Here is a 27,739-nt window from a genome sequence, read left to right as displayed (position 1 = left end):
GTACACTGATGGTGTATTTGTTGAATGACAATAAAGCAAGTCTAAGTCTAAGTCTGGAAGCTCAAACACACACACACACACACACACACATACACACACACACACACATACTCACAGAGGGAGTAATGACATTACTCCCTCTGTATCTTTACACAGACAGCAGCTGTTTGCTGTTGTATTATATTATATTAATACTCTGAATGTCTCATAGTGAACCTTTAATGAAACACTGTTAATATCCAAACAGTGTGTGTGTGTGTGTGTGTGTGTGTGTGTTACCTTGCACTTGTGTCAGCCAATCAGGTTGGTTGTAGTGCTCAGAGGCACTGAGGGAGGTGTTGAGGAAGACGAGCAGCAGAACCAGCCAATAGAACGTCACCGATTTGACGGCAGTGCGACAGTTCCTGCGACAGACTCGATTCCACCGACGCAGCGTCCGACTGACGGAGAAGAGAACGGTCGTTAGTGAAGTGTGTGATCAGTGTAATCGGTGAGGCTGACTGGAAACACTTCAGGTTTCACTTGTGGACGAGTTAAAATGTTCATTTAAGATATCTGTGACTCTCTACTGCTGCGACTACTCTCTGTAGTTTGAATGGAAGTCAATGGTAAAAGGTGACCAGTTGTAATTAAGTTACAGATATCTACAAGGAACATTTCCACTAGAAAGAAATGAATTACTGACTCAAGAATTGACATTTTAACTGGTGAGAAATTAATTGAATTCTTTGCTTAGAATTGCTGCTACGCAAAATTAAATTATGGAGCGATAACAAGTCCAAAAGTGACTGTTGAATCTACGACTGCTTTAAATGCTCTGATTAAATGTTAAAGGGTTTACCAACAGTCAGTGAACTCACCAGCAGCCGATCTTCATCATCCGAGAGCTGAAACGAGACTCGAGTTAGTTCAGACACTTTCCTGGTGTTTTAGACATGGTGTGTGTGTGTGTGTGTGTGTGTGTGTGTGTGTGTGTGTGTGTGTGTGTTACCAGCAGGCCTGGCAGCAGTTGGTGTGTTCCTCATCGATGTTTTCAGTGTTTTCAGACGCTGTTTCACTGGCAGGAAGACTTGCTGAGAGTCAGACAGACAGACAGACAGACAGGTCGCCACTTAATGTCACATCAATAAGTTGGTATTTTAGTCCACAGTGAATTAAATACATAACATACAGATGATAAATGTGATACACTGTGGACTGAAGTGATGTTTGAGGCAGTAAATTAATAACTGAGAGAGAGACGAGAAACGGGGTCACACAGAGACCCAGATCATCTTTCTACATTTAGACTGAAACACACACACACACACACACACACACACACACACACACACACACACATCTGAAACACACTCTCCATGTGTGTAAAGCAGATAAATAAAGACGGAGGTTTCACCGTGTGTTTCATTGGAGTGACTGAACCATCCGAACTTCCCTCTCTTCTTATCCGACAGATCTCCCAGAGACGGACCTGAGACACACACAGGAAGTGTTTCACATGATCAGCAGGTCGGCAGCGACACGTCTCATTCATTCACTGAGGAAACAACAAGAACTAAACAACAACAGGGTCCTGAGAGTTAGTTCACATGGAGATGACAGAAGAGTTTTCTGTTTCAGAAAGAAGCAACTTCAACTCTGAACTGAAGCTGCTCACTGGCAGGTTTTCTTCTACAAACCCTGAGTCTGTGTCTGTGTCCTCCCTCTGACACATCCACACACACTGTTTTATTTCCTCATTAATTCACTTCATTAGCAGAGGTTTACTGTGAGAATCAAAGTCCTGGTTGGATATTAGTTCGTTATTCAGGACCATCTAAAGTTACCACTGTTATGAGCCGTCACTTGTTTGTTTGAACAGTGGTTTTTGCCCTCATATGAAAATATCACACAGCATTAAAGAGGCAACAGACAGCATCTTTTCCTAAATATATCATGATGAAAATAATGTGGGTTGCACAGGGTAGTGTCCACAGTAAAATCACACTATCAGTGTTTACATAGGTTACTTAGTGGCTTTGCAATCTGTGCAATAAGCTTCTGCCACCAGTGCTGAAATTTCGCGGAAAAAATCTGCTTTACGGCAGGAAAAGCGTCATGTATTGTGAAACTGGTCGGTCAGCCAATCAGGGACTGGAGCTGGTCCTTATGAGGAGTTGGGCATGAGATAGTTGAGTCACGAGCACAATGGCAGACGGACAAAGTTTGGAGACAAGTGAAAAACGGCCTAGCAAAAGAAAAGGAGCTCCTCTGTGTGAGGAGGCAAAGAAGAGCAAAAAGGAGAGTGATAAAAGAAGAGGAAAAACAAGAGTAAACCTCAGTCAGGCGTTCAAGAGATGGAGGGAGCTCCGTGACCAAAGAGGCTTCAAAACCCATGTCCAGCTAGCTTTCTTTCTAATGGATCAGTAAGTAACACGGCTAAATGTTAGCTAGACCAGAGAGGACTGTACTGTACTGGCTGCTAGTTCATTCCTAGCTGGTCAGCATCGCAAATCGCCGCAACCAGGGAGCGGGTAGCGAGTGTTGGTCGGCTGACATCCTGGTTGCCATTCTACGGCAGCCCTCGGACAGTGATACCCCCCTCCCTTCCTTCTGTTCTCTTCTCACGGAGGCAGCTATCCACGGACATCGCCCAGCTAAGTTACGCCCAGCTAAGTGAACACTGGACTTTGTTTCCCATTCAATTTGAGCTCCAACCGGCCGCATGGTTTCCATACGGTAGCGTTTATTCTAGAATGGGGACTGTTTACATGTGCATATTGGTATAATTCCACTGTGTCTACTGTTGTTTGTACTGATACTGTACATATTGGTATCATTTACTGTTTGTTGGTGTTCTCACAGCAGCATTTACAAGAAGACCAGATCAAACGCCTTGTGTGAGAAAGCTGCTCTTGATTGGTCAGAATTTCCATGTGGGAAAAATCCAGGAAGTAAAGCAAACGTTGAAGAAGAGTACACTTGCAAGATAAATGTGACACTTTCTAATGTCACAATGGAGGGACAACTACGCAGGTTGATTTTAGCGCTGCTCATCGTGGACTATATTGCTGTCATTGTTCATTTTAGTCAAAGCATACAGTTTGAAAACGAGGCGCGGCTCCAACTAGAAAACAATGTTTTGATGCATTGGATGTGCTGAATGTGCATATTAAGGCAGTACAGGAGGAGGTGCACATTAATAATCCTCCAGGACTGTAACATGCTCATGTTTAACCCAAACAATGTGTCATGTGACTGCAGTTGCTTCACATCCAGGTCGGAACACCTTCTCACCACAAACCAACCGCACCAGAGTTCCTTTGGAACCGGACTGAGACCACCTCTTCAAGAAGGTCTCAGTCCGGTTGTTTTGGTGTGTTCACACCTGCACAAATGAACCGCACTGAGTTCAACTGAACTGAACCAAACAGGGCAGGAGTGAACGCAGCCTTAGTAAATGTACCAAGTTTCTTTCCACTGCTGGTTAGTAACAGTGTTTCTGCCTCATCAGCTTCACTGACTGACTCATTTGTTTTAATTGGCTTCACTGATGTCAATTAACTAATGAGCCAATTAAGGTTAATTATCTTCATTCAGTGACGTTCATTAACTCGTCAGTAAATGACTTTTTAATTAACTGTGAATAAATAAACGTGTTCTGTGCTCATGTTTGACATGATGCACACACACACACACACACCAACACACACACACACACTGTGTCTCTGGGTCTTACGTGGGTTTCCGTCCTCGTCCAGTTCGTCCATGTCCTCAGCCTGAGTGATCCAGTCCATGTATCCACACAGATCTTCCTCCATCTGCTGCTTCTCCCTCAGCTTCTGGAAATCTCCCCGAGCCTTCGCCTTCTCCCTCTCCTTACTGAACTCTCTGCAACGTTCACACAACATTTAAACCTCAGACAAACACGCAGACCTGTGGAACCCAAACACTGTGAGAACGTGCGTGTTTCTGTAGAGAGAGAGACGACGGACCCGCTGAGGACTCCCAGAACCAGGTTGAGAACGAAGAACGACCCGAAAATCACCAGACTGACGAAATAAACCCAGGGCAGCTCAAACCCGATGGCGTCGTTCATCTGCACACACAAAGGAAACGTCACAGAGAGACGACATCGACGCGTTCTTCGATCTGTACAGCAGCCTGTCCACGCTGTGTTTACCCAGTAGAGGACGTCGGTCCACCCCTCCATGGTGATGCACTGGAACACCGTCAACATGGCGAAGAAGAAGTTGTCGAAGTTGGTGATGCCTCCGTTGGGACCGTCCCACCTCCCCCGACATTCGGTGCCGTTAACCATGCACTGACGACCGTGACCGGCAAACGCACACGGCACCGGGTCGTCCTCCACGTAATTATCTGGAATTTGATACAGTAACAAAGTACATTTACCTGAGTACTCGAGTACTTTCATTTAGTGCTACCTTCTCCTTTTACTCCTTCTACATGTCTGCACTACATTTATCTGCCAGCTGCAGTTACTTTACAGATTCAGATTATTAATAATCAGTAATAAATGATTATTATTACAGATGAATCTACTCAGTATCATTAAACTGAGCTTCATCTTTACCACAACACATGAACGCAGTGTGTGTGTGTGTGTGTGTGTGTACCTGTTCCTATGTAGTAGCAGGTCCTGTGCATGCGTCCTATGAAGAGCTCCAGACCGATGATGGCGTAGATGATGATGACGAAGAGAACCAGCAGAGCGATGTGGAGCAGAGGAACCATCGCCTTCATGATGGAGTTCAACACAATCTGCAGACCTGACACACACACACACACACACACACACGCACACACAGTGTTACACACGTACGATCATACAGGACACACAGACACAGACACACACTCTGCCTCCCGTCCAGTAGACTCACTGGGGACTCCAGAGACCAGTCTGAGGGGCCTCAGGACTCTGAAGGCTCTCAGAGCTTTGACGTCCAGACCTCCAGGTTTCCCCGGCACATGATGAGACGTCGCCACCTCACCAGATTTATGAGTCATTGTCTCCAAGACGACGCTGAACAACCTGTGGAAACAATAACAACAGGAAGTTTAAGATCCAGATCGTCAGATATAAACTGCAGTTTAAAACAATTTGAATCCGACGGCCCGTCCGTGGGCCCCTCAGAGGATTTCTGATGATTGTGATTTGTAAAACAGCCGCTGTATGAGTTGTTGTTTCAGTGTTTTACTCAGACGACATATCGTTGGATAGCTTCACTCCTCGTGATGCCATTAATGCTGAATATTTCAAGATACAACCATCACAGCTGGCTCATTAACACTTTGGACTCCAAAACACGGCCCGAAAGAGGCGTACGCCACTTCCTGTTGGGACAAACTGTGACCCGTGCTTACCAACATTTTGGAGACGGTGAGGTGGAGGCCTGATTGTGGACAGTGTCTCATATTTTTGGGCGCACGCCATTTTCAGCTGCGCTGCCTATATTTACGCCCCTGAGCTGCTGTCTCCTGTTTGTCAAAGGTCCATCCATCCATCCATCCATCCATCCATCCATCCATCCATCCATCCATTTTCCTTCACTTGTCCGAGGCCAGGTCTCGGGGGCAGCAGGCTGAGCAAAGCTTGTTAAATGTTTGTTATGTCGTCTGTCTGCAGTCTGACCCGTTTCCTGCACCTTTGTGTTTGTTTGCTCTGTTTCTGTGTAAAAATTAACCCTTAAGATCCTCACAGAGTCCTGTGTGCACCTGTTAAAGTGCTTTAATCCAACACCTGTCTGATGGATTGTTATGAACTGTAGCGTTGGGCTCAGAGCAGGCGGTGCAGGGTTATGGGACAGATCCCAGCGTCCTTCAGCAAACAGACGTGTGGACATTTCTCCAAAAGACAAATTCTCCAACACAAAGACAAAAACTCCTCAAAGAAATCCTCTGTGTCCCAGATTCAGCAGCCTCTCACTGTTATCATCTCTGACTGGAAAGTGGAACGGAGCATCCTCGGGCGGCGTTACCATGACAACAGGCTTCATCATCACCGCCCTGAGGTCATCCCGAGTCGCGTCACCACCCTGCAGCGAGGGCATTAACCGGCGCGGAGGACGACGCCGGGGACCTGCAGGACTCATCGTGACCTCAGCAGGTGACTGAAAGAACTTTGTTCTATTTTATATCTGATGACGTCTCAGTGAGAACACGCCTGCTCTCCGGCTTTATCCACCGTCCACAGGAACTCAACTCGCTTCTCCTTCAACTTTCTGTCAATAAAAGTCGACACTTCCTGCAGATATTTCACATTAAAAGCCTCCCAGTGGCTCAATGACAGAATCCTCCCTGTTCTGTTTTCACTGCTTCAGACAGATGTTGGACCGTATCAAAGGTTCTCTCAGTGTTTGCACTCTGTTCAAAGACGGAACATGAGGACAGATTTTCTCTTCTGAACTGTTTTCTACACTGAACCTCAAAATATAATCATCAGCGTCCGACTAACACTGTGTGAACCTCTCCTTAAAGAACCATCTGAAATCTAGGGCTGCTCTCTGACAGTCCACCAAATGCTAGTCGACCACAAAGGTCATTAGTCAAGATTTCACTGGTCGCTTAGTCACAGAAAAACAAAACAAAAAACTCTATGAGGAGCTGCACCTTGTCAAAATAAATCCAAACCTATATGACTGGAGCATGTGTGACTTTACTTTGAAAGGACAGACACAGGAAGTGTCCACACTCAGCAGTCAGACAGGAGTCAGGTTAATCTCCAGGGCTGGTACCTGTGGTTATTCCACAGGCTAGTTAATAACATGTCGGGCAGGAAATCCAAAGTGTGGGATCATTTTGAGAAGGTGAAGGACGAACCCAAGGTGATATGTAAACTCATCTTCATTGGTCGACTACAAACATGACGTATCATCTGAAACATGGAAGTAGCTACATGCCCATTAGCCCACAGCGTCATTAACAGGCGGCTCGCTCAGTGTGTGACGTGCACTTGGAGATAAAATATAGGCCTGAAATCAGTCAGATCTCCTTCATCAGGTGTGTATCTGTGATCATCAGAGTCTTGATTGCAATAGAACATTTCTACACAACACAGCAGCAGCTCACATCTACAGACGTCCTGTTCTCTGTCAGGATCCTGAGGAGAACCGGCCCACCTGAGAACCAGAGCAGCAGCATCCTCAGCACCGAGCTGAGAGTTAAACTCTCCGGTTCCCTGCCGTGACTCAGAGCTGGAGTTAAGTGTGTGTGTGTGTGTGTGTGTGTGTGTGTGTGTGGAGCAGAGTTTGGTTGCAGTGAGCAGTGATCACAGTCAGCCGTCACATACACTCAACACAGAAACACTAAAATGAGATAAATTGTGGCGTCGCTGCAGGGTTCCTGGGTTCCTCCTCCACTGACCACACAACAGGACGCTGCTGAGTTTACTGCAGTCACATCCCATTTACTGCTTCAACCACACACTGAGGGCAGCTCAGGGCGAGAACACACAACGCAGAACCAGGATCTACAGAGAGGACCAGGACCAGAACACAGAACACAGAGCCAGGGATCTAAAGACAAAAGCGAGCTCCGGACAAAAACACAAAGCAGGGTCTGAAGAGAGAACTAAGCTCAGGACGAGGACACGGAACCATGGATGTAGAAGCAGAGTCCAAACCAAGGACCAGAGTTTTAAGAGAGGACCAGGATTGAAAAGAACCAGGATAAACAGAGAGAAACAGGAGCTGTGGAGACAGCCAGAGTATAAACAAAGACACAGGGTAAAGAAAAAGAACCTGGATCTAAAAGGAGAACCAGAGTGTCAACAGGAAGAACCATCTCTTCCTTCCTGTTGAGACCATCATCTCATGACTGCACAATTGTCTAATGAGGACAAAGCTCTGAGAGGAGAACCTGAATGTATCTGCAGAGACCTGAAGACAGAACCAGAGTGTTAACAGGAAGAACCAGTGTCTCAAAACAGATCCAGCATCTAAAGACAGAACCACAGTCTGAAGAGAGAAAACCAGTTCTTGTGTTTTCTCACCCAACGATGACGATGACGAAGTCGAGCAGGTTCCAGCCGTTGCGTATGTAGGAGCTGGGGTGCATCACCAGACCGTAGGCCAGGATCTTCAGGAAGGTCTCTACGGTGAAGATGATGAGGAAGACGTACTCCACTTGTTCCTGAAACAGACAGAGAACATGCTCCACCATCAAACACTGTAGATGGGAACATCACACAGAACGTAGATGTTAGTCCTAAAACCACACTGAGAATGATCCACTATGAGTAACAGTCCTTCTTAAAACATTTTTTGCATTTTTTTTTCTTAAATTATTTTTTTGCAATTTTTTTTTCATAAAACATTTTGTGCATTTTTTAAAACCTTTTGTTGCATTTTTTTTCCTTAAAACATTTTTTGCAATTTTATTTTCTTAATTTTTTTTAATTTTTTTTGTTAAAACAGTTTTTGCAATTCTTTTTTTCTTAAAACATTTTTTTGAATTTTTTTTTCTTAAAACATTTTTTTGAATTTTTTTCTTTCTTAAAACAATTTTTGCAATTTTTTTCTTAAAACATTTTTCTTAAAACTTTCAACATTTTACATGATACTTAAAGCAAATGTTGGGAGGGCATGTTTTCTTTGGAAACTTTTGGCAATTTGTTTTTCTTTTCATATATTTGGAATTTTTTGTTTGTTTTGTTTTAAAATGTGTCTTTTTATGTTGTTATTTTTAAAATTTTGGCAATACTGTTTTTACTATTTATTTTACCACGTTTTTTTTAAATTGCCAGAATGACACCATCTATAAACCAGAAACTAAAAAAAAACAGAAATTATTGTTTGATCAAATTTCCAACAGTCCTTGAACACATCATGTGCCACAAACACTTCTGTCAGAACAAAAACAAATAACCAGATCTGATCTTAAAATATAGATATTTCAATAAAATCACTTTGTTCTACATCTCATTTAGAATTTGTCCAAAAATAAACTGTTTGCATGAAAAGAGTGAAAAACTGAGACTTTTTCATCTTCATCAACAGAGACAGTTTACACACAGGACACAGACCTTGGTGCTTCGCCCCGACTGAGCTCTGTTCACTGTTAAATGGGTGAACTGAACCTTTACTGCTGTCTGAGAGGAGGTCTGAACGCTGGAGGGCGTTTATAAGGTTTTACACAATAAAACTGTGTGTGTGTGTGTGTGTGTGTGTGTGTGACCTGGTAAACATGCATGTGGAGAATTTGTGAGCATTTCAGAGGATTACCAATCTGTCATCATCCCTGCTCCACAAGCACACACACACACACACACACACACACTGGCCTTTCTGTACTTGTGAGGACTCTCGCTGATGTCATACATTCCCTGCCCCCAACCATGAACCATCACAACTGAATGTCCGACGCCTGCACCTTCAGATGTGAACTCCACACAGACCTGTGAGACAACGTGGGGACCGGTCTCACGTCGCAAACTGTCCTCACTGCAGGCTGAAACTCAAACTGGACCTCACAGAGACACAGGACATGTACACACTCTCTGTCCTCAGTTTTTGTTACACTGGCAGGAAATTACTGAATTTAAGTTCACTGACTGACTGTTGGAAAGTCTGTCGTCATGCTAACAGCTTTAAGCTAACTGCAAACATCAGCAGGTTAGCATGCTAACAGTGTAGATGCTAACCTGCTGATGTTTAGCAGGTTTACACTGTATCCACCTCACAGATGTAATGTAAGCACAGCAAAATGGTATTTCAGTTACTGTTGATAAGTATTTATTATTATCATGGTCCTTTTGCTCTGAGCTGCTGTAACAGCTGGGATTAAAGGATAACTTCGGCATTTTTCAACCTGGACCCCATTCCCCTGGCTAAACTGATCGAAGACACTGATGTGAACAACAGTTTTTCAAATTGGTCCAGTACTGAGCGAGATGGCAGCTGTGGAAGGAGCTGCAATGGAGGCACACGGAGCAACTCAACATCGTCGCTGTATGTCCATTAGAAGTAGTTATTGTTATTAAAAGTGTCCAAAGCATTTCTTCACCTTTCACTTGATCCAGTCTGTTTGTTATCGCCTCGTTAAGCAGACGCCTCGCTCTGATACGTTATGAAATGTCACGAGACGTGTGTTTGAGATCTGGAGAGTGTGTAATAACCAGAGTAGCTTATAGAAAATGTATTTTAGTGTTGTCTAAAAGATTTTGAATATCATGGATTTATCATGGACAATACTGTGGAAAACTGTTGCTCACATCAGTCTCTTCAATTAATTTACGCGAGGAAATAGAGTCCAGGTTGAAAAATGCCAAAGTTATTGTTTTAATGCTAAAAGCATCAATTATAAACAATAACAGCCAAAATGTTGGGTGTGACATCATGAAGACCTGATGCTTTACATCTTTAAAAACTACGAACAGAAATCATTTCGTAATTTACATTTTTTTGTTGTTCACTGTTGAAAACTCAGAGATTATTCTTCTGTTTCCACTTCATCTTTTCTTCCACTCGGTTATCTGCAGCAGTGCTGGAAAGTTCATTTACTGAAATACTGCATGTAAGTGGCCCATAAACATGACGTACTTGTACTTGAGTATTGCCAATGTACACAACTTTATACTTCTCCACATCTCAGAGGCAAATATTGTACTTATTACTGCACTACATTTATCTGACAGCTTCAGTTACTTTACAGATAATAATAGATCAATAATAAATATTGATGTATTATTTTAGATGAAACCACAATTTAAAGTCATTAACATGAGCTCCACATTTACCAACTGCAACATTACAGTGATGAACCATAATTATAATATAATACAACTGTGTATTATTATTTTACTTTTAGAACTTTATATTTCCATGTTGATACGTTTCTTCTTTCCTGAGTCAGATTGTGACGGCAGTATTTTTACAGTGTAACTGAAGTAAATCTAAACACTTCTTCAGCTGCAGATCTGCAGTCGTTGTCGTCTTTTGTGTGATCATGTGAGAATGAAACGCCACAAAGAACAACAGCGAGGCAGCGAGGCAGCGAGGCAGCGTGCTGCTGCGCCGTCACTTCGATAAACATGACTCCATCAGCAGTGTGTACAGTCGGAGTGTAACTGAAGGTAAAGAGACAGAGACGTACAGAGGACACAGAGAGAGAACCATCAGAGCAGAAACCTCTCAGAGTCTCAGCTGATCAGATCTGATCTCAGACCTGCCACTCATCTACTGTACGTCTCCACGACCTCTGACCTTTACAGCAGTGAGGAGGTTCAGATCAGCTGACTGAAGGAAAACACTTCCTGTTCACATGTCGGACAAACACACCTGAGCTCACCCTGGTATTCTCACGCTGACCTGTCTCACCTGTCTCACCTGTCTCACACCTAAACTGTACCAATCCAACTAATGAAGGCAACGAGTCCCGGCCAATCAGAGGGAGAGTAGGGTGAGTCATGCCTTAGACACGTATACGTGGACGCTGCAGTGACTGTGTCAGCCCGTTGCAGCGATACGTCAATGCTGCAATCACACTGAAGGAAGCAAAACTCAGCTGTAAATAAATGACAGTAAACAGAAGAGCTGCAGTTTTTCTGGATAAAAAAAATTATGGTATGTCGAGGTGTTTGTGGTCGACATGTAGTGGAAAAAAGTTTGTCTCCATTTAACCAGAATGTTGATATTTAGTCTGTAATCACTGCTGGACGCTCAGCAGAGGAGTGTCAGACTGACAGGAACTGAATTACTGACGTGCTGGAAGATAATTCATTGTCATGAGAAATTATAAAATCACCTTTGTCAAAGATGAATTTGGTTTATTTTTCTTGGATGTCCCGATATAATATAATTTAATACAGAAGTAATGCTACATAACTTTTCAGCTAAGCAGTGCGCTAGCTAACGCTGTCTGCTTTATCAACTCTTTGATCGTAACAGAATGTCGTCATTTTCATCGCTGCTCATTTTAGAAAGAAAACACGTTCTGTGTTCATGTTGCATAATGTGTGTTTAGACTGATTTCTGTCTGTCCAGACGAGTTATTGAAAGGCTTGTTAACACCTTCCTGTGCTGCACAGCCAGCGACAACAACATAAACCCAGGCTACATCAGACACGAACAACAAGCTGCACGTCATGGCTCCGTCAGTGTGAACGTATTTTCATTATTTAATGTGTTTCAGAATGATATCAACACTGCTGCCGCCAGGTGGATTTAAATATAGACCAAAATATTATTTCATGCTGCAGCTGTTGGTTCTGTGAATTATATATGTCAACAATAAATAGATTTTTTGGTCACATCAAATTCTCACAACAATAACAATTTGTTTAGCTTCAAACAGCGCGCTCAGCAGCTTGAGTTCCTGTTCTGACATCCAACAGCAAAACAAGACAATTTAATTCTGAGTATCTTGACTGTTTTTTTTTTTTTATCACATGTAGATCTTAAAACCATAAATATAAAAATGAGTCATTGCAGTCAGCTGAGAAATATAAACGTTATAGTTCTTTTTATCCAGAAAAACAGCAGCTCTAACTAGAACCATATAGGATTCTCCAGCTTTTCCCCATAAGAGAACCTTTTTGGTTCCTTGCAGAACCTCAAGTTTCCACCTGGTTTCCTTTCAGGAGGTTCTACCAAGAACACAAAGGGTTATACCGAGGACCATCTGTGAAAGGCTCCACCTGGAGCCCCTATACGAGGTTTAACATACTACTCTTTGGTGTAATGCTTCCACACAGAACCCTCCCTGGAGGTTCTATCCACAACCCTTCCATCTTCTAAGGGTGCTAACAAGAACACAACCGGGACTTCTACTGAAAACCCTTTTATATTACAGGGGTTTCACCTGGAACCCACATGGGTAAACTGAATAACTGAGGGTGGGGGTTCTTTAACACCTATGCTTTCAACAATCATTAAAGATCTCTTTCTTTCATAAAAGGTTCTTAGCTGACATCAAAGAACTAGTGGCGACGAAAGCCAACTGTTGCGTCGTCTACGTCGCCTCACGTCGCCCTGTGTCAGTTGCATTTGAACACACTACACGGACTACATCCGACGGCCAAGTAGCACGTACGTTCTGCGCCTGCGTGAGAGAGAGCGGAGTGAGAGAGTGGTACATCCTGTCAGCCGAGGGGTTTCCTATCTGTGCAGCTGAGCACCGCAGCACCTCCACAGACTATTACATCCAGACGGTCCCGGTGTTTCCTCCGCAGGCTCCACTTCACTCAGCTGCCCGATAAACCCGCTGCTTCTTCCCACTTTAACCTGAATAACAAACCAGGGCTCGGTGCTCCGGTTGGATCCAAACGGAGAGCCGGGGCTAGCTCAGAGACTAGCGGAGGCTAACTGGCTGTGCTTCCCTCCGGTCACGCTGCGGCTAACGCTCCGCTAGCTGCTCCCAGCTAGCTCCGGTTTGTTATTCAGGTTAAAGTGTGAAGAAGCAGCGGGTCTGTGGGGCAGCTGAGTGAAGTGGAGCCTGAGGAGGAAGCACCGGTTAGCCCCGGTTTCACTACAGGCAGATTCACTCGCTACAGGGGCGAGGAAATAAAACCTGAACAGCCAATCAGAGTGATCTCTCTCACCGACAAGCTCCGCTCCCAATTCAACATGCTTAATCGGCCGAAAAGCCGCCGACGCCAAAGTGCAGACGGTGCGGGACACACCGCAAAAACTAGGCCGACAGATGCTCACCGACAGCCGACCGTCGGCTTGGTGTGTCAGGGCCTTCAGACTGACAAAAACCCCTCAAAGAACCCTTTCTTGAATCGATAAAGGTTTCTGCAGAGGCCAGTGGTTCTGGGTAGAACCCTAGCTGCTCAGGAAGAACCTTTATTTCTGAGACTGAAACCAAGAGAAAAATTTTCCAGCAACTCCAACGCTTCATGTTTCAGCTGAATGTAGTTTAACATTTAACAATGTGATCTAACATTAGACACACCTGACAGAGGAACACTGACCTCAGGCTCAGATCTTAACAACAGCTGAGTCTGTTCACCTCAGACACTCTCACACTCCTCCTCAGCTCCTTCAGCTGCTCTTAATGTAATGTTCTATAAGTGTGTATTTGTTGATCTCACCAGGTCGTGGTTGGTGGAGTTGGAGTCGTCCTCAGGAAACGGTTTGGAAACTCCCAGAGCCACACAGTTGGCAAAGATGGCTAACAGGATGAAGATATCAAAGGGTCTGAGAGATGTAAGGATGCTCAGCAGGGACAAAACAAGAAAAAGCACAATGACATCAAGACCGTGTAACATTATTTTTAGTCTTAGCTACATCCTGGGCTCTGTGGAGATTTTAACTGATGACTCATTAAAGAGCCTGTCGGCAGATGAAAATTGATCTGGTGTAAAGCTGACAGCTGATTGGTCGGAGTAAAGGATACTTCCACTCGACGATGGAGAGAGCGGCTCGTCTGATTGGATTGTTGAGTTTTAGACAGTATAATGCTCTGGGAGCTCGTTGGACCTGATTACTTCCCTGGACCTGAGGAAGAGGAGTGACATCATCATCATCATCATCATTGCCATCATCATCATCATCAGTTTCAGCTTCTTAGTGTGTTGTCTGTCTCACCTGTTTGTTAGCATGTTTTTCACCTATTTGTTAGCTTGTTGTTTCTGCCGTTCATTACAGAGTCCTGCACTGGGTCGGGTCGGGTACCCGCAAAAACAGCTGATTTGCGAATGGTTTTTAAAAAAACATTTTTTCCCAGGTTCGGATCTGGGTGGAAAAAATAACATGCGGGTCAGATCGCAGGTTTTAGATAAACACATCAGTCATTAGTTCGGTAAACTACAGATAACTATCTTGGTCATTGGTTCAGCTGTTTACATATGTTTCACCATCTAATAACACAATTTGTGATTGGACGACAGAATCAACATGGCTGCCACCGTCTAACAAGCGCCGCTTCCAAAACAGTAAATAATTATTTAGGTATTTGAGAAATAAGTGGATAAAACGTACAACTATCACTTTATAATGTTTCTGAAGTGTTTCCCTGATGGATTACTTCTCTCCTCGATGGATTCTAAAAACACGTGACAGCTCGTAACTGCTGAACGTCGAAAGTATGTCTATTATTACACATGTAAAGTTCCTTAACATAGATTAAAAGTTTAAAAGCATTAAACGTAACAAATGAGTTCTTTTACACTCGTATGGGAGAAGAACACAGAGGGTTGATGATGGAGCTGAAGTCAGGTTTTTATTGTGAGAGCTGCTTCATTCAGGTCGTTGTTTACTCACTGGCACCTTAACTGTGGTGATATGCTGTTCAATATTCAGCCAACGTGACCCAAAATGATTACTTTAAATCCGGGTTACGGGTCAGGCTGCGGGTCGTGTTTCAACAGGTCGGACCGGGTTGCGGTACTAATTGGCCTGATGCGCGGGTTTGCGGTTCGGGTGCGGGTTTGTACGTCGCTGGGTCGGGTCGGGTCGGGTCGGGTCGGGTCGGGGCGGATCTTGAAAACTGGACCCGTGCAGGACTCTGCTTCATTAGCATGTTGTCTCACCTGTTTCTTAGCGTGTTTCTGTCTCACCTGTTTCTTAGCGTGTTGTCCTCTCTTCCTCTGTGTCCCCGTTGAACTTGTCGTTGAATGAAGCGTGTCGGTTCTCGTCATCCTCACTCCTCCTTCGTCCTCTCCATCCAGCTCTGCGTCCCAGTCTGCATCCCTCTCGTGTCCCTCTCCTTCTCCCCCTCCATCCCCCTCTCCTCCCTCCTCCTCTTCCTCACCCTCACCCCCTCCCTCTTCCCCATCCACTGCTTTGGTGTAGCCATTACGACCAGCACCTGGAGGCAGACAGACAGACAGAGACATACATCAGGGTATCATCTGCATGGAAACTGATGTGTTATCAGGTGGTTGCTGGGTGTGTTAGGTTTACAACTAACTATGGTGTTTTTAGGAAACCACCTGTGTTACTAGGTGGTTGCTAAGGAGCTACTGAGCAGTTGCTATAGGTTACCAGGTGATGAACAGCCAAAAGTTCTAACTAAACAAGCACCGTGAAATAAAAAATTAAAAAAAATCAGTGTGCTACATGAGACGTTCAATGACTTTAAGACAGGACATAAAGGAAATACAAGACAACTAGTCCATACTCATTATGTACAGCATACCATACCATAACTTAGTCATACCAAACATTAGAAAACAACACCAACATTGGTCCACAGGGGGAGCCACAGCGATCGGTCGCATTTTAGCCATTTTGAAGCATTTTTCTGTTGTTATAGCGCCACCCAGTTGCCAATTAGAGTTAAATTTCTCCAGTCACCTTGAGGCGTCCTGTTCTACATATCTACCAAGTTTAGTAAAAATCCATATGGCGGTTAGGCCTAGATAAGAAATGAGCTCTCTAGCGCCCCCATTTTGTTTGATGGGGTCAATAATGGAGGGGTCCCCTCAGATTATGTGTGGTCATATGCCTACAAAGTTGCGTGGTGATGGGTGAAACCCTTGAGATGTTATACACCTTTATGTGATGAGCCACGCCCTCCGCAATATTCATTGCCTTATAGAAGCTCAGTTTTAGTAAGTTTTCCAACTTTTGCCAAGAGGGAACTTTAGATATTGGTCCCTAGATTATGTTCACCCAGTTTCATGCAGATCGCTCAAACTTCCTAGGAAGAGATCCATTTGAAGTGTTTTTCAAAAAATTCAAAATGGCGGAAAATCTATATAAGCGGAAGTTATGGGTTCTTGAGGCAAATGTGTTCCTCATGAGGAGAGGCATCTCTGTGCAAAGTTTCATGTCTCTACCACATACGGGGCATGAGATATGCCCATTCAAAGTTTGACATTTCAATGGGTTGCTATAGCGCCCCCCTTTGGCCAATTGATGTAATATTGCTTCATTGGCATCCTCCCATGACCCTCTACCACTGTGCCAAATTTCACATGGATTGACCAAGTCAGTGAGGAGAAAAACGTGGAACACACACACACACACACACACACACACAGAGGTTCATCATTATATAGTAAGATATAAAAATACATGAAAATTATTTGAAACAATAGACAAAAAACTGAAGTTATATAACTATACTGCCTTACAGAGGCTAATCGCTTTTGACTTAAGTTGAACATTTGGATATCTGTTCTGTGTCGTGACAAAACTTCCTGGTTCAGTCTCGTTCTGTTCTGGTGAAAATAGGCAGTAAAATTACTGTAACTACAAAATCCAGCCAAACCCCCAGACTTCCTGAACATAAGTGCTTAAATGTTGCATTGAAATTTGTCCCGACAGCTTTGCTAACACGTGTTTCAACAAGCGACCTGTCCAGCACGACGAAAAGATGCAGAGCAACAGAATGTTTTTATTTCCTTCATATAAGGTTTCAGATATAACGTCTCTGTAATCACCAATAATTAGTTAAGTAACTGTAATTAAATTACATATTTTTTCTCAGTAACTGTAACTAATTATAATTATATAATAAGACAAATATAACATTTATTTTGTAATGTAATTTACATGTAACCAGTTACTTCTCAACAATGATTGTATTATATTAGTTTTTTATTTATATATTTTTTACTTTGTCTTTTAAGTTTTGTTTTGAGTTCAGTTCAGTTTCAGTAATTTTCCAGAGCATTTGCTCGTTTCAGTTTTGTTTTTATTGTTTAAAAGTGTTTCCTGTAGAGAATCTCCACGCTGGTGTTTTGGAGGAACTTTGTGTCTGACAGTGGAGAAATATTGTCTTTTTTTATCTGAACTGTTCCTAACTGAGGTGTCAGAGCCGGTTTCTTCCTCCTGCACTTATCTCCTTGACCTTTTCCATTGAGGTCGCAGAGGAGGAGACAGGAGGAGGAGGAGAAGTAGGAGACCAGGAGGACAGAGAGAAAGGAGGAGGTGAAATGAACGGCGAGAGGAAGAGAAGGAGAAATGTGACTGTTTCCAGAGGAAGTGAAAACAGAAATATTGTAGTGAACAGCTGTGACCTAGATCAGTGTGTGTGTGTGAGTGTGTGTGTGTGTGTGTGTGTGTGTGATCTGGGCCGTGATTTATGTGTTAGTACCTGAGGACCCTGAACACACACACACACACAGATAAACCCAGTGCTGGACGGCACAGTGAGATTAGATGATCATCTCTCTCCCGTTGAGTGGTTTCCTAGATTTCCTGTTACCCAGAATGCTTTGCTGTTGTGTCCAGCTGTTTTTGCACATGCAGGTGTGCAGAGGTAGAGCTCACCGAGGAGACGTTCACAGTCGGTGGGAAATAAACAAGTTTATGAGAACGTCACACGTTTATATTTTCCTCTCAGTGATTCTGGTTCAGAGTTCAGAGTTCAGGAGATGTGATGACTTTATTTTACTCACTGTTTCACTACATGTTTATATCACACTGTAAAATATCTGACTGTACATTTACAATTTATTACTAAAAAATTACTGTATCATTTTTTACAGTAAATTACCGTGAGCTGACAGCTGTACACTGTGATCTTACAGTAGTTATACCTGCATATTACTGTGATGCGAAATATGCAAATTAAGTAGCCCGAATGAAGCAAGTAGTGTGATTTTGATCTGAACTTCAGCGACCAATTTGCGCCACACCAGCCAATCAGCATTGACATCCTCTGGGAACATATGACGCCAAGGACATAGCAGTGAAAGTTCATTCATTGTTTCAGCAATTTCACACACGTATGACGAGGGTCAACAAAAAATATTCTGGCGTTCACTAAAATTCACCAAAGTTAGGCGCTAACTGCTACCTACCACCTTTTCAGCTCACCAACTCTATGTTTGCTACTGACGTCCGAGGTGAGAGCCACACGTGAAAACTGCAAGTCGATAGGTAAAAAATATCTTGTGGATTCTTCCCATGATTCGGATATGCCGCAAAATTTAATGGGTTCTTCCCAGGCCTCCAGGAGCGCTGCTCAACCTTGCAGCAAACCTGTCCCAGTGGCCTCTCGCGGTAGCCTGGTGAAAAAATTCCCAAAAATAATTTTCCTCACAGACACAATTATAAAAGAGACGTCTGTAAAACTGTGACAGGACACCTCCGACTGCAAACAAGGTCAATTATGACTCTTTGTATTCTGAAGTTTTGATTCATGGAGGGTTTATATTTGTAAAACTTTCCTCAAGCTGAGAAAAGAGATTTAAAAATCTGTGACGTCATCACAGTATAAAGTCTATGAGCCAAGCAGGAACTTGTGGGCGGGGCCAGTGGGACAAACACATGCACATATTTAGTGGGCCACATACTGCAGACAGACAGGTAGGAGGACAGAGAGACAGGAGGACAGGAGGACAGACACACAGAGAGACAGGCGAGGTAATGGAGCTGTGAACATGGATTCTCTCTCTGACGGCTGATTGGACGACTCCAGTCTGAAAACGGTCTGAGAGTTCACATGTTCTAAAAACAGCAGAATGGCCCTTTACAGTCTTTCCTCCCCTGAACTCGGAGCTGGCAGCGTCCCAGCAGGTTTGTCATCCGTCCAATGAGCAGCTGAGGTTTGGACGGTGCAGGTCACATGACTGTGGGTCACGTTGTTTCTTCCTGTGGAGGAGCTGCTGCTGCTGCTTCACCCGCAGGACGACGAGAACCGACTAATTATCCCCGAATTATCCCGAGTCAACTCACATCAGCATGACAACACACTGTGTGTGTGTGTGTGTGTGTGTGTGTGTGTGTGTGTAGCGGGTCATCCCATCACTCGCACACAACCCTGCATCCGCCTTGTTAACTTTCTACTTTTCACTGCCTTGTTTCTAACTCTGTGTGTGTGTGTGTGTGTGTGTCACGCTGCCCTGCAGCCTGGTCCAGCTGGAAGGTCATCAGTTCATTTAGTGAATGTTGGGGCAGTGTTTCTTCTTCTTCACTGACTCACACTCGCAGCAGCTGCAGAGCTGCTTTTTAAACTGAAGCTGGATCAATAAAACATCAGACCTGACGTCTCGTCAGTTTTACATGTTTTAGTTTTTCGTTTGTGACATTTTATTCTAATTTTTTCTCATATTTCTTTGCGATGCACAAATCCTCAGCCATGCTTTTGTCTCCAGTCGTCTCAATGACTCTAACTCATCATTTAAAAAATGTGTACAAAAGGTACAGGACAGCACTCCAATTATAATGTTTATTGCCACACAACACACAAACGTGTGGCAATAAACATTATAACTGGAGTGCTGTCCTGTACCTTTTGTACACATTTTTTACATTTTTCATTGAGGATTCAGCACCCATTCATACTTCTGAGGGTTGAGCGTGTTTGTTTGGACTTCTAACTCATCATTTGCCACAAAAATCAATCAACTGCCTCCAACTGGTCCAAAATACTGCAGCTGTGGTTTTTGCAAGAGCTTAAATATATGAACACACGTCCCTGTTGTTGCCTCACTGCACCTGTGGTGTCAGAACTGATTTTAAAATCTTATTGATTGTTCACAAATCATTGAGTGGTTTGAGACGACTCCATGACTGTGGAACAGCCTCCCACAGACGAGTCACCTCACTGTCCTCTGTCAACACTCTTTAAAAACTAATTTCTATAAATGAGATTAGAGTTTGTCTGTTTGTTTTATGTTTTTATTAATTTGCTTATTCTCACATTTTTATTTATTGTCTCTTATTTGTTTCTGTTTTAAGTGACACTGACCTGACACTAGTTTTGTACTTGCACTTTGTATTTTGTTTTATGTCTGTAAACTACTTTGTAAACTTGTTTTTGAGAAGTGCTGTATAAAGTTCATCATCTGGACTCAATATTAATTGTTTAATCTGAACCAAAGTTTCAGGTTTGAAACCTCCGTGGAGCAAAAAGCTGAACCTCAGTCTCAGTCACAATAAAGGTGAAGCATGTTAGTAGGTGTAGAGACGCAGGCGGGACAATAACACGTTGTCTGTGATCATTTTTAATTTCAATCCCATAATTTTGTCTCTTTATCTTATAATTTCTACTTTTTGTCATAATTTTGATGTTTATCCACTTTTTATCTCAGAATATTCAGGTCGACTTTTGGACCAGTCGCAGACAGTTCTGTCGGGCTGCAGTCAAAATGAGCAACAGTGGCACATGGAGAGAGGAGACTGCATGTTTAACTGACCACGGGCCACTAAACACTGAGTGGTCTCCTCAGTTTGGTTTGATCTCCTCAGCTCTTCAGGACAGAAAGTGTTCTGTGCTGCAGTTTATCAGATGAAGGTGAACCAGTTCGTCCTGTTGAAGTCTCGTCATCTGTGTGAATCCAAGCAAGATTTCAAGTGCAGCGATTTCTTTACCTCAGATTAAAAAACGAGTGTACGAGTGTCACAAATACACGTGTCATTATGATGTTATAAGAGAGGAGACTCCAGAGACAAAGACGATGTGTTAAATGTCCGTCTGGTTCATCAGCTCACAGTCACTGAGCCTTTCTGTCTCCCACACAGTCACTAACTGAACTAATTACATCCAAACACTCTGTCATTACAGCAGCTCCATCATTCACCACAGCTGACCTCAGGTCTGTTTCGCCCCTCTTACCCCCCGACCTAAACACTGAAACAAACTACAGTGGATTTTAACTCCTGAATGTCTCATCCCACCGGCTGATTTTAAACTTCTAACTTCCTGTTCAGTGATGTCTGTGTTTGTCTCTCCACTGTACTCAGGTCGGATCAGCTGATTAAACACCACAGATATTTCTTTAACAAACACCTGGAGCTGTGGTTCCCAACAGGTTTCTCCTTAGTCATTAGATCAGTGTCCACACAGTCTAATATATTCAGTGTCATACTTCTGTTTGGCCATGTCGTTGAGCTTGTTTGCCATCTCTGTTAAGTAAGGCTGTGTTCACACCTGCCCTGTTTGGTTCAGTTCAATTAAACTCAGTGCGGTTCATTTGTGCAGGTGTGAACACACCAAAACAACCAGACTGAGACCTTCTTGAAGAGGTGGTCTCAGTCCGGTTCCAAAGGAACTCTGGTGCGGTTGGTTTGTGGTGAGAAGGTGTTCCGACCTGGATGTGAAGCAACTGCAGTCACATGACACATTGTTTGGGTTAAACATGAGCATGTTACAGTCCTGGAGGATTATTAATGTGCACCTCCTCCTGTACTGCCTTAATATGCACATTCAGCACATCCAATGCATCAAAACATTGTTTTCTAGTTGGAGCCGCGCCTCGTTTTCAAACTGTATGCTTTGACTAAAATCAACCTGCGTAAGCTCTGTGCCAGAAATTCACTGTACTCCAAAATAAACTTGACTTGTTTGCGAGTCACTTTCAGTCCATTCAAATAGACCTGTGATCCACTTTTGGACCAGGACCCATCAGTTGGGAAACACTGATCTGGAGGAAGATTTAAATCTCCCACAACGAAGACAGAAACTGAGACTAATGTTGACTCAAAGTGACGTTAACATGACAACGTTACTTAAATGTACCATTAAATGTTTTCTGGTTCGTCTCAGCTGTTTTGTTGCTTCTTGTGGTTTCAGATCGTAGATGAATGTCTTTCTTTTTTACTTCCATGATTGTTAGCTACATTAGCTCACATTACTGACAGCGACATAACGTTAAATGCAAGATGCTGTTTTTTCGTCCGTTCCTTTGACCTTTCACATCATCGTGTAGTTTATAATTATTGACAAAAATATTTAGTCAGAGTTTTGTTTTCAGAAGTTACTTTCAAAAAAAAAAAACATCAAAAAATATTCTTTTAATCAGTTTTTTTGGTGAAATTGAGGCTGTAACACATGAAGTTAATAAAATGAAGCTCAAATGATTTAAAACTAAAAACTTTTGGGACTTTTAAAAGCTTTTATTCAAATTTTCTTCCCTTCAGTTTCAATTCAATTCAATTTTATTTATAAAGCCCAATATCACAAATCACAATTTGCCTCACAGGGCTTTACAGCATACGACATCCCTCTGTCCTTAAGACCCTCACAGCGGATAAGGAAAAACTCCCCAAAAAAAACCCCTTTAACGGGGAAAAAAAAACGGTAGAAACCTCAGGAAGAGCAACTGAGGAGGGATCCCTCTTCCAGGACGGACAGACGTGCAATAGATGTCGTACAGAACAGATCAGCATAATAAATTAACAGTAATCCATATGACACAATGAGACAGAGAGAGAGAGAGAGAGAGAGAGAGAGAGAGAGATGCAGGTAATGACAGTAGCTTACAACAACATTAATGAAAGTAATAATATTATAGTTATAGTTCTGGCTACTGTGGTACAATATGTTGTCAGTCAGACATTAGTTTCACTTTAATTCAATAAAAATACACTTATGAACAGATAATCCAACCCTGATCAGTGTTCACCTTTAGTGTATATTTTATTGTGTTTTCATATTTATATTTATAATGAGAAGAGTGGAGGACCCAGTATGGAGCCTTGTGGAACACCCAGTTTACAGTTTGGAGGTGAAGACTTCACATCATTTACCTGAACACACTGCTGTCCACATTACGAAAATAAGTTGAAGTTAATTAATGTTAATTTATAAACTTTCCTGATGATAATTTTCTGAGTTTTTACACTGATCTTTTTCATTTCTTTGAAGACTTTAATCCATTTTATCAGCGGGTCATAAACCAGCCGACAGCAAAGAGGAACATTTTGCAAATCTCCCTTCTGCTGCATTCAAGGACACTCAGACATCTGAGCTGAACCCTTTTTAATGTAAAATAACAACAGAGTTAATTACTACAGTGTCAATGTTTGATGATTGTCTCCTGAGGAACCAATAAAAACACGGGATCAGTTGGAATAAAGGACTTCCTGTCTGTATCAGCTCACTTTGAAGGTTTCTCTGAGGTTAGATAAAGTTAAAATAAGCCTCATTTCATGGACGGAACAAAAGGGCGGATTAATGAATTGTGATAATGTCACGTGTTAATGCTCATCTCCATGACAACCATATCTGAGGGTCCGCAGGGGCCATCTTAATGCAGCGAGCAGAGAGCAGGAAGTCTGATCCTCCATCAGGATCAGGAGGATTAAACTGAGTCACTTTGTGAAAGATGGAGGTCGTGACCTCTGTTAACCCCGTCCTGACACACAGCTGCGTACCTGCTCAGGTTACACTCACTAAACATCCACGCTTTTATTTTGACAGTCCTGTCAGTTACAGCTCACGTCAGAGACTCAGAGTCAGGTTTTAAATCAGGAACATGGTTCCCAACCTGAGAGTCTGGACCCCTCAGAGGTCCTGAGATAAATGTTGTTCATGTGTATGATCCTCACCGTCAGCTAGCTGATTAATTATGGGATGTTTATACTTGGTTTTTGTACCTTATTCAGTCTATTTGCACTTGTTTCCACTCTGCACTGTAACTGCTGAACTTTTCTTTAATTTTTGCTTTTTTTTCTTGAACGATGCTGAACGCTGACACCATCACAGCAAATCTAATGTGAGCCAGTCTGAAACCTCTCTGAAACCGTGACTGGACAGACCTACAACCAATCAGAGCAACAAAACACATGATGTAGTTCTGAGCGATGTAACCAGACAACAGCGTGCAGAGATGAGCTGAGATGGTGGAGCATCAACGCATGAATCTGAAAATACTGCTCAAACAGGAAGTTCCACATCAGCTGAGGCCATCTTGGTTGTTTTCCAAAATGCTTCAGCGGCTCCTCATTAATAAGATAGATTCATGCACAAGGCAAAAAGGACGTCATCGTGTACTTTACATAAAGTGTGGAGGCTCCGCAAGTTGTCAGATGTCGTCTGAGACCCGCTCTATATTGGAAAAATGGTTGTGATGGGCCCGATGTGAGCAGGTAAAGCTGTGTGAACAGGAGGAGGAGGAGGAGACACATCTGCAGAGCTGCAGATTCACCTGTTTCCCAGGGTAACTGAACGCCTCTTCAGACCAATAAAAATCCTTTATCTGTGCTTGAACTTCTTATAACACACATCCAGAAAAACGAGCAGCGGAGCATTATGAAGCGAGGGGAGGTGTCGCCTTGTGGCTTCATACTTCTACTGTAAGTCATCAGATTCTGTTCATCAAATTAAAACACTGGCTTGGTGCGCTGACTGAGTGGATGTGATGTCATCATAAAAACTGACAACAATCTCCATTTTCTTTTGAACTTTGACCCCAGCAAATCGGCCAGTGTCTATTCATTCTGTTCCTACATGATAAACTGTCTCTCTGTCCTCAGGGCGTCCTGCAGGCTCTGAGCGCTCAGAGGGACGCTTCATTCTCACACCAACAGATCAGATCACACTTTGGTTCAAATGAGAATCTTTACTGACACAGAGGAGCTCTGAGCTGCGACATGAACATCAGCAGAGTCGACAGGGTCCAGCTGTCAATGTCTTTAATCTGCAGACACACTGAAGGCCGACGTCTGTTTCATTCTGGACAAACTTCACAAACTGAATACTCACTCAGTTCGTTTCCATGACATCAGAGGAAATGGATTTATTGTGTTAAACTGCATGTTAGTCCAACTGAAATCATACTAAATCGAATTTCTCAAAGTCAGACTGATGTTGTGTTCACACCGGGCGCGCATAAAACAATTTGTGCAAGTGACATGTGAAGTCAATGTAAAGACACAATTAGACGCGAATTCCTGCCGAGCGGCGTGATGAGCACAATGGACGCAATGCAACTGACGTGAAATGCGCAAATTAAGCAAGTAGCGCGATATCACATCATTTGCTCATTCGCCTGAGTTGAAAAATCTGAACTTCAGCGACCAATTTGTGCCACGATAGCCAATCAGCATTGAGTCCCTCTGATGGCGTACGATGCCGGCGGAAGTTCATTCGTCGATTCAGCAATTTTGTGCACGTATGACGCAAATTATCGTGCATATAAAGAAAGCCAACACAAAATATTCTAGTGTTCAAACACACCCAGATCATGTGACTCCTGCATGTATACAGTCAATCAGACCCAAACTGGCTGAGGCGCTCTGAGCATGCTCCACAGTTTCCGCCCCGGGCTTTGACCCGGAAGTCCAATAGCATTAAATGTGTAAGAGAAGAAGAAGCCGGTAACAACATGGAGAAATCTACATCCAGAGCCGTGACTTTTTGGACGGACCAAATGTACAGAGCTGTAAAGTTGTCCACCATGGTAGCAGTTAGCTGCTAGCTAACCGTAGCTAACTTGTTTGTCCATTGTTTGGTCTGTGACGTAATAGGTCAACAGGAAAAAGGTCCAATACTAACAAGCTGAAAGGGGGCATATCTCCACCTATCGTAGAGGAGTCGCACATACTTGGCTCAATAAATGGATTCCCCTCCCGTGCTTGTATACTGGGACAAGGACAGTAGGCCAGTTAGATGTCCTCGTCCAGCTGGGACTGGAGCTCCACTTCACTGTTACCATGGAAATGGACTGAGTGAGTTCAGTAAAGAAATGATGAACTGATGAAGGATGAACGTCTGAGTGTCGTCCTTCATCAGTCACATGGTACAGTTTCAGTCTCCAGTTCACAGAAAACTGCTCAGTGTGACGCAGGTGAGTCAGCTGATGATGTCACACCTGCACTGTCAGGTCAAACACTCCGAGCTCTCAGTGTCACGTGACAAAACAGGTGTAGATGGTTATTAGAGCTGCTCACCTGAAGAGCTCTCAGCCTGATGTGTTTATATTAAATATACTCTGTAAACACTTTGTGACTGTTTTGAAAACTGCTGTACGAATAGTTTATTTATTGATTATTATCATTTATGAAACGTCATGTTCATGTCCTGAGCTCCACATTAATTAATCATATTCATTATTTTTCACATTTACTTTATATTGACAGACTTCATACAGATACATCTTATTATTGTTATATTTCACTGTAACTTCTACATGTTTGATGATCTAACTGATCGATTAGTCTGAGAGCACGTGAGCTGATGTTTCTCCCCCTGTTTGTTTAAATCCAGTTAATCAATAAAAATAAATCAGCTGTTTCTGACTCATGAAACTGGAACTTGAACTCATCTGATGAAGAAACAAACCGCTTCTTACTTTTGTGTCTCTCCTCGTACATCTCCGCTGCTTTCAGCTCCACACACCGAGAATCATCTTTAATCGATCCGCTCTTTGATCAGTTTCCGCTCGGTTTGATCCTCATCAGCAGCCGGAGCTGGTTCCCACACACACACAAACACACACACACATACACACAACTTCACCGCATCTCAATCCGGATCACTGGGACAAATTCACATCACTTAAATCCCTCTTCTTCTTCTTTTTCTTTTTCTTCTTCGTTTCCTTTTTCTCCTGCAGCTGTTGATCAATTCATCGATTCATCGATTTACATCCGGACAGAGGAAAAAAGTGAGAAAATAAATCCAGAAATCTGAGGAGACAATTTCTTTTTCCAGCTCCGCTTCACTAATCTGACTCTCAGTTCATCCCTCTCCTCATCTCTCTGTTCATCTGTGTGTGTGTGTGTGTGTGTGTGTGTGTGTGTGTGTGTGTGTGTCTTTCTCTCAGTTGGGATTACACATATAAAAAAAGCTCGGTGTTAAAGGGGAGGGCAGCTGAGAGTTAAAGGCGCAGACTGAATAAAAATCACCATTTATTTATTGTTATTAACAGAAATATGTCCTCAGTGTCCCTCAGTGTTCAATCAATCAATCAATCAATTTTATTTATAAAGCCCAATATCACAAATCACAATTTGCCTCACAGGGCTTTACAGCATACGACATCCCTCTGTCCTTATGACCCTCACAGCTGATCAGGAAAAACTCCCCAAAAAACCCTTTAACAGGGGAAAAAAACCCAGTAGAAACCTCAGGAAGAGCAACTGAGGAGGGATCCCTCTTCCAGGACGGACAGACGTGC

At 43.0% G+C, this 27,739-nt stretch overlaps 1 protein-coding gene across 1 annotated transcript in view; it reads right to left on the bottom strand.

Annotated features, from left to right (window-relative positions):
* Positions 1 to 27,358, bottom strand: part of cacna1fb (calcium channel, voltage-dependent, L type, alpha 1F subunit) — a 54,514-nt gene extending 27,156 nt beyond the window's left edge. The window contains exons 1-14 of the mRNA XM_078169701.1: positions 26,912 to 27,358; positions 15,500 to 15,750; positions 14,338 to 14,438; positions 14,033 to 14,138; positions 7,991 to 8,130; positions 4,881 to 5,032; positions 4,617 to 4,769; positions 4,163 to 4,359; positions 3,975 to 4,078; positions 3,719 to 3,870; positions 1,397 to 1,471; positions 992 to 1,073; positions 861 to 887; positions 280 to 440 (exon numbers count right to left, since the gene is read on the bottom strand). Coding sequence (XP_078025827.1) covers positions 280 to 440; positions 861 to 887; positions 992 to 1,073; positions 1,397 to 1,471; positions 3,719 to 3,870; positions 3,975 to 4,078; positions 4,163 to 4,359; positions 4,617 to 4,769; positions 4,881 to 5,032; positions 7,991 to 8,130; positions 14,033 to 14,138; positions 14,338 to 14,438; positions 15,500 to 15,750; positions 26,912 to 26,933 — 1,723 coding nt within the window. The 5' untranslated portion in view covers positions 26,934 to 27,358. The remainder of the gene's footprint in view (positions 1 to 279; positions 441 to 860; positions 888 to 991; positions 1,074 to 1,396; positions 1,472 to 3,718; positions 3,871 to 3,974; positions 4,079 to 4,162; positions 4,360 to 4,616; positions 4,770 to 4,880; positions 5,033 to 7,990; positions 8,131 to 14,032; positions 14,139 to 14,337; positions 14,439 to 15,499; positions 15,751 to 26,911) is intronic.
* Positions 27,359 to 27,739: the final 381 nt, after the last annotated feature.

Source organism: Epinephelus lanceolatus, chromosome 8 (genome assembly GCF_041903045.1).
Source record: "Epinephelus lanceolatus isolate andai-2023 chromosome 8, ASM4190304v1, whole genome shotgun sequence".
Classification (NCBI taxonomy): Eukaryota; Metazoa; Chordata; class Actinopteri; order Perciformes; family Serranidae; genus Epinephelus; species Epinephelus lanceolatus.
Note: the sequence above shows the minus strand (reverse complement) of the source record. Positions and strands in the feature narration are given on the sequence as shown.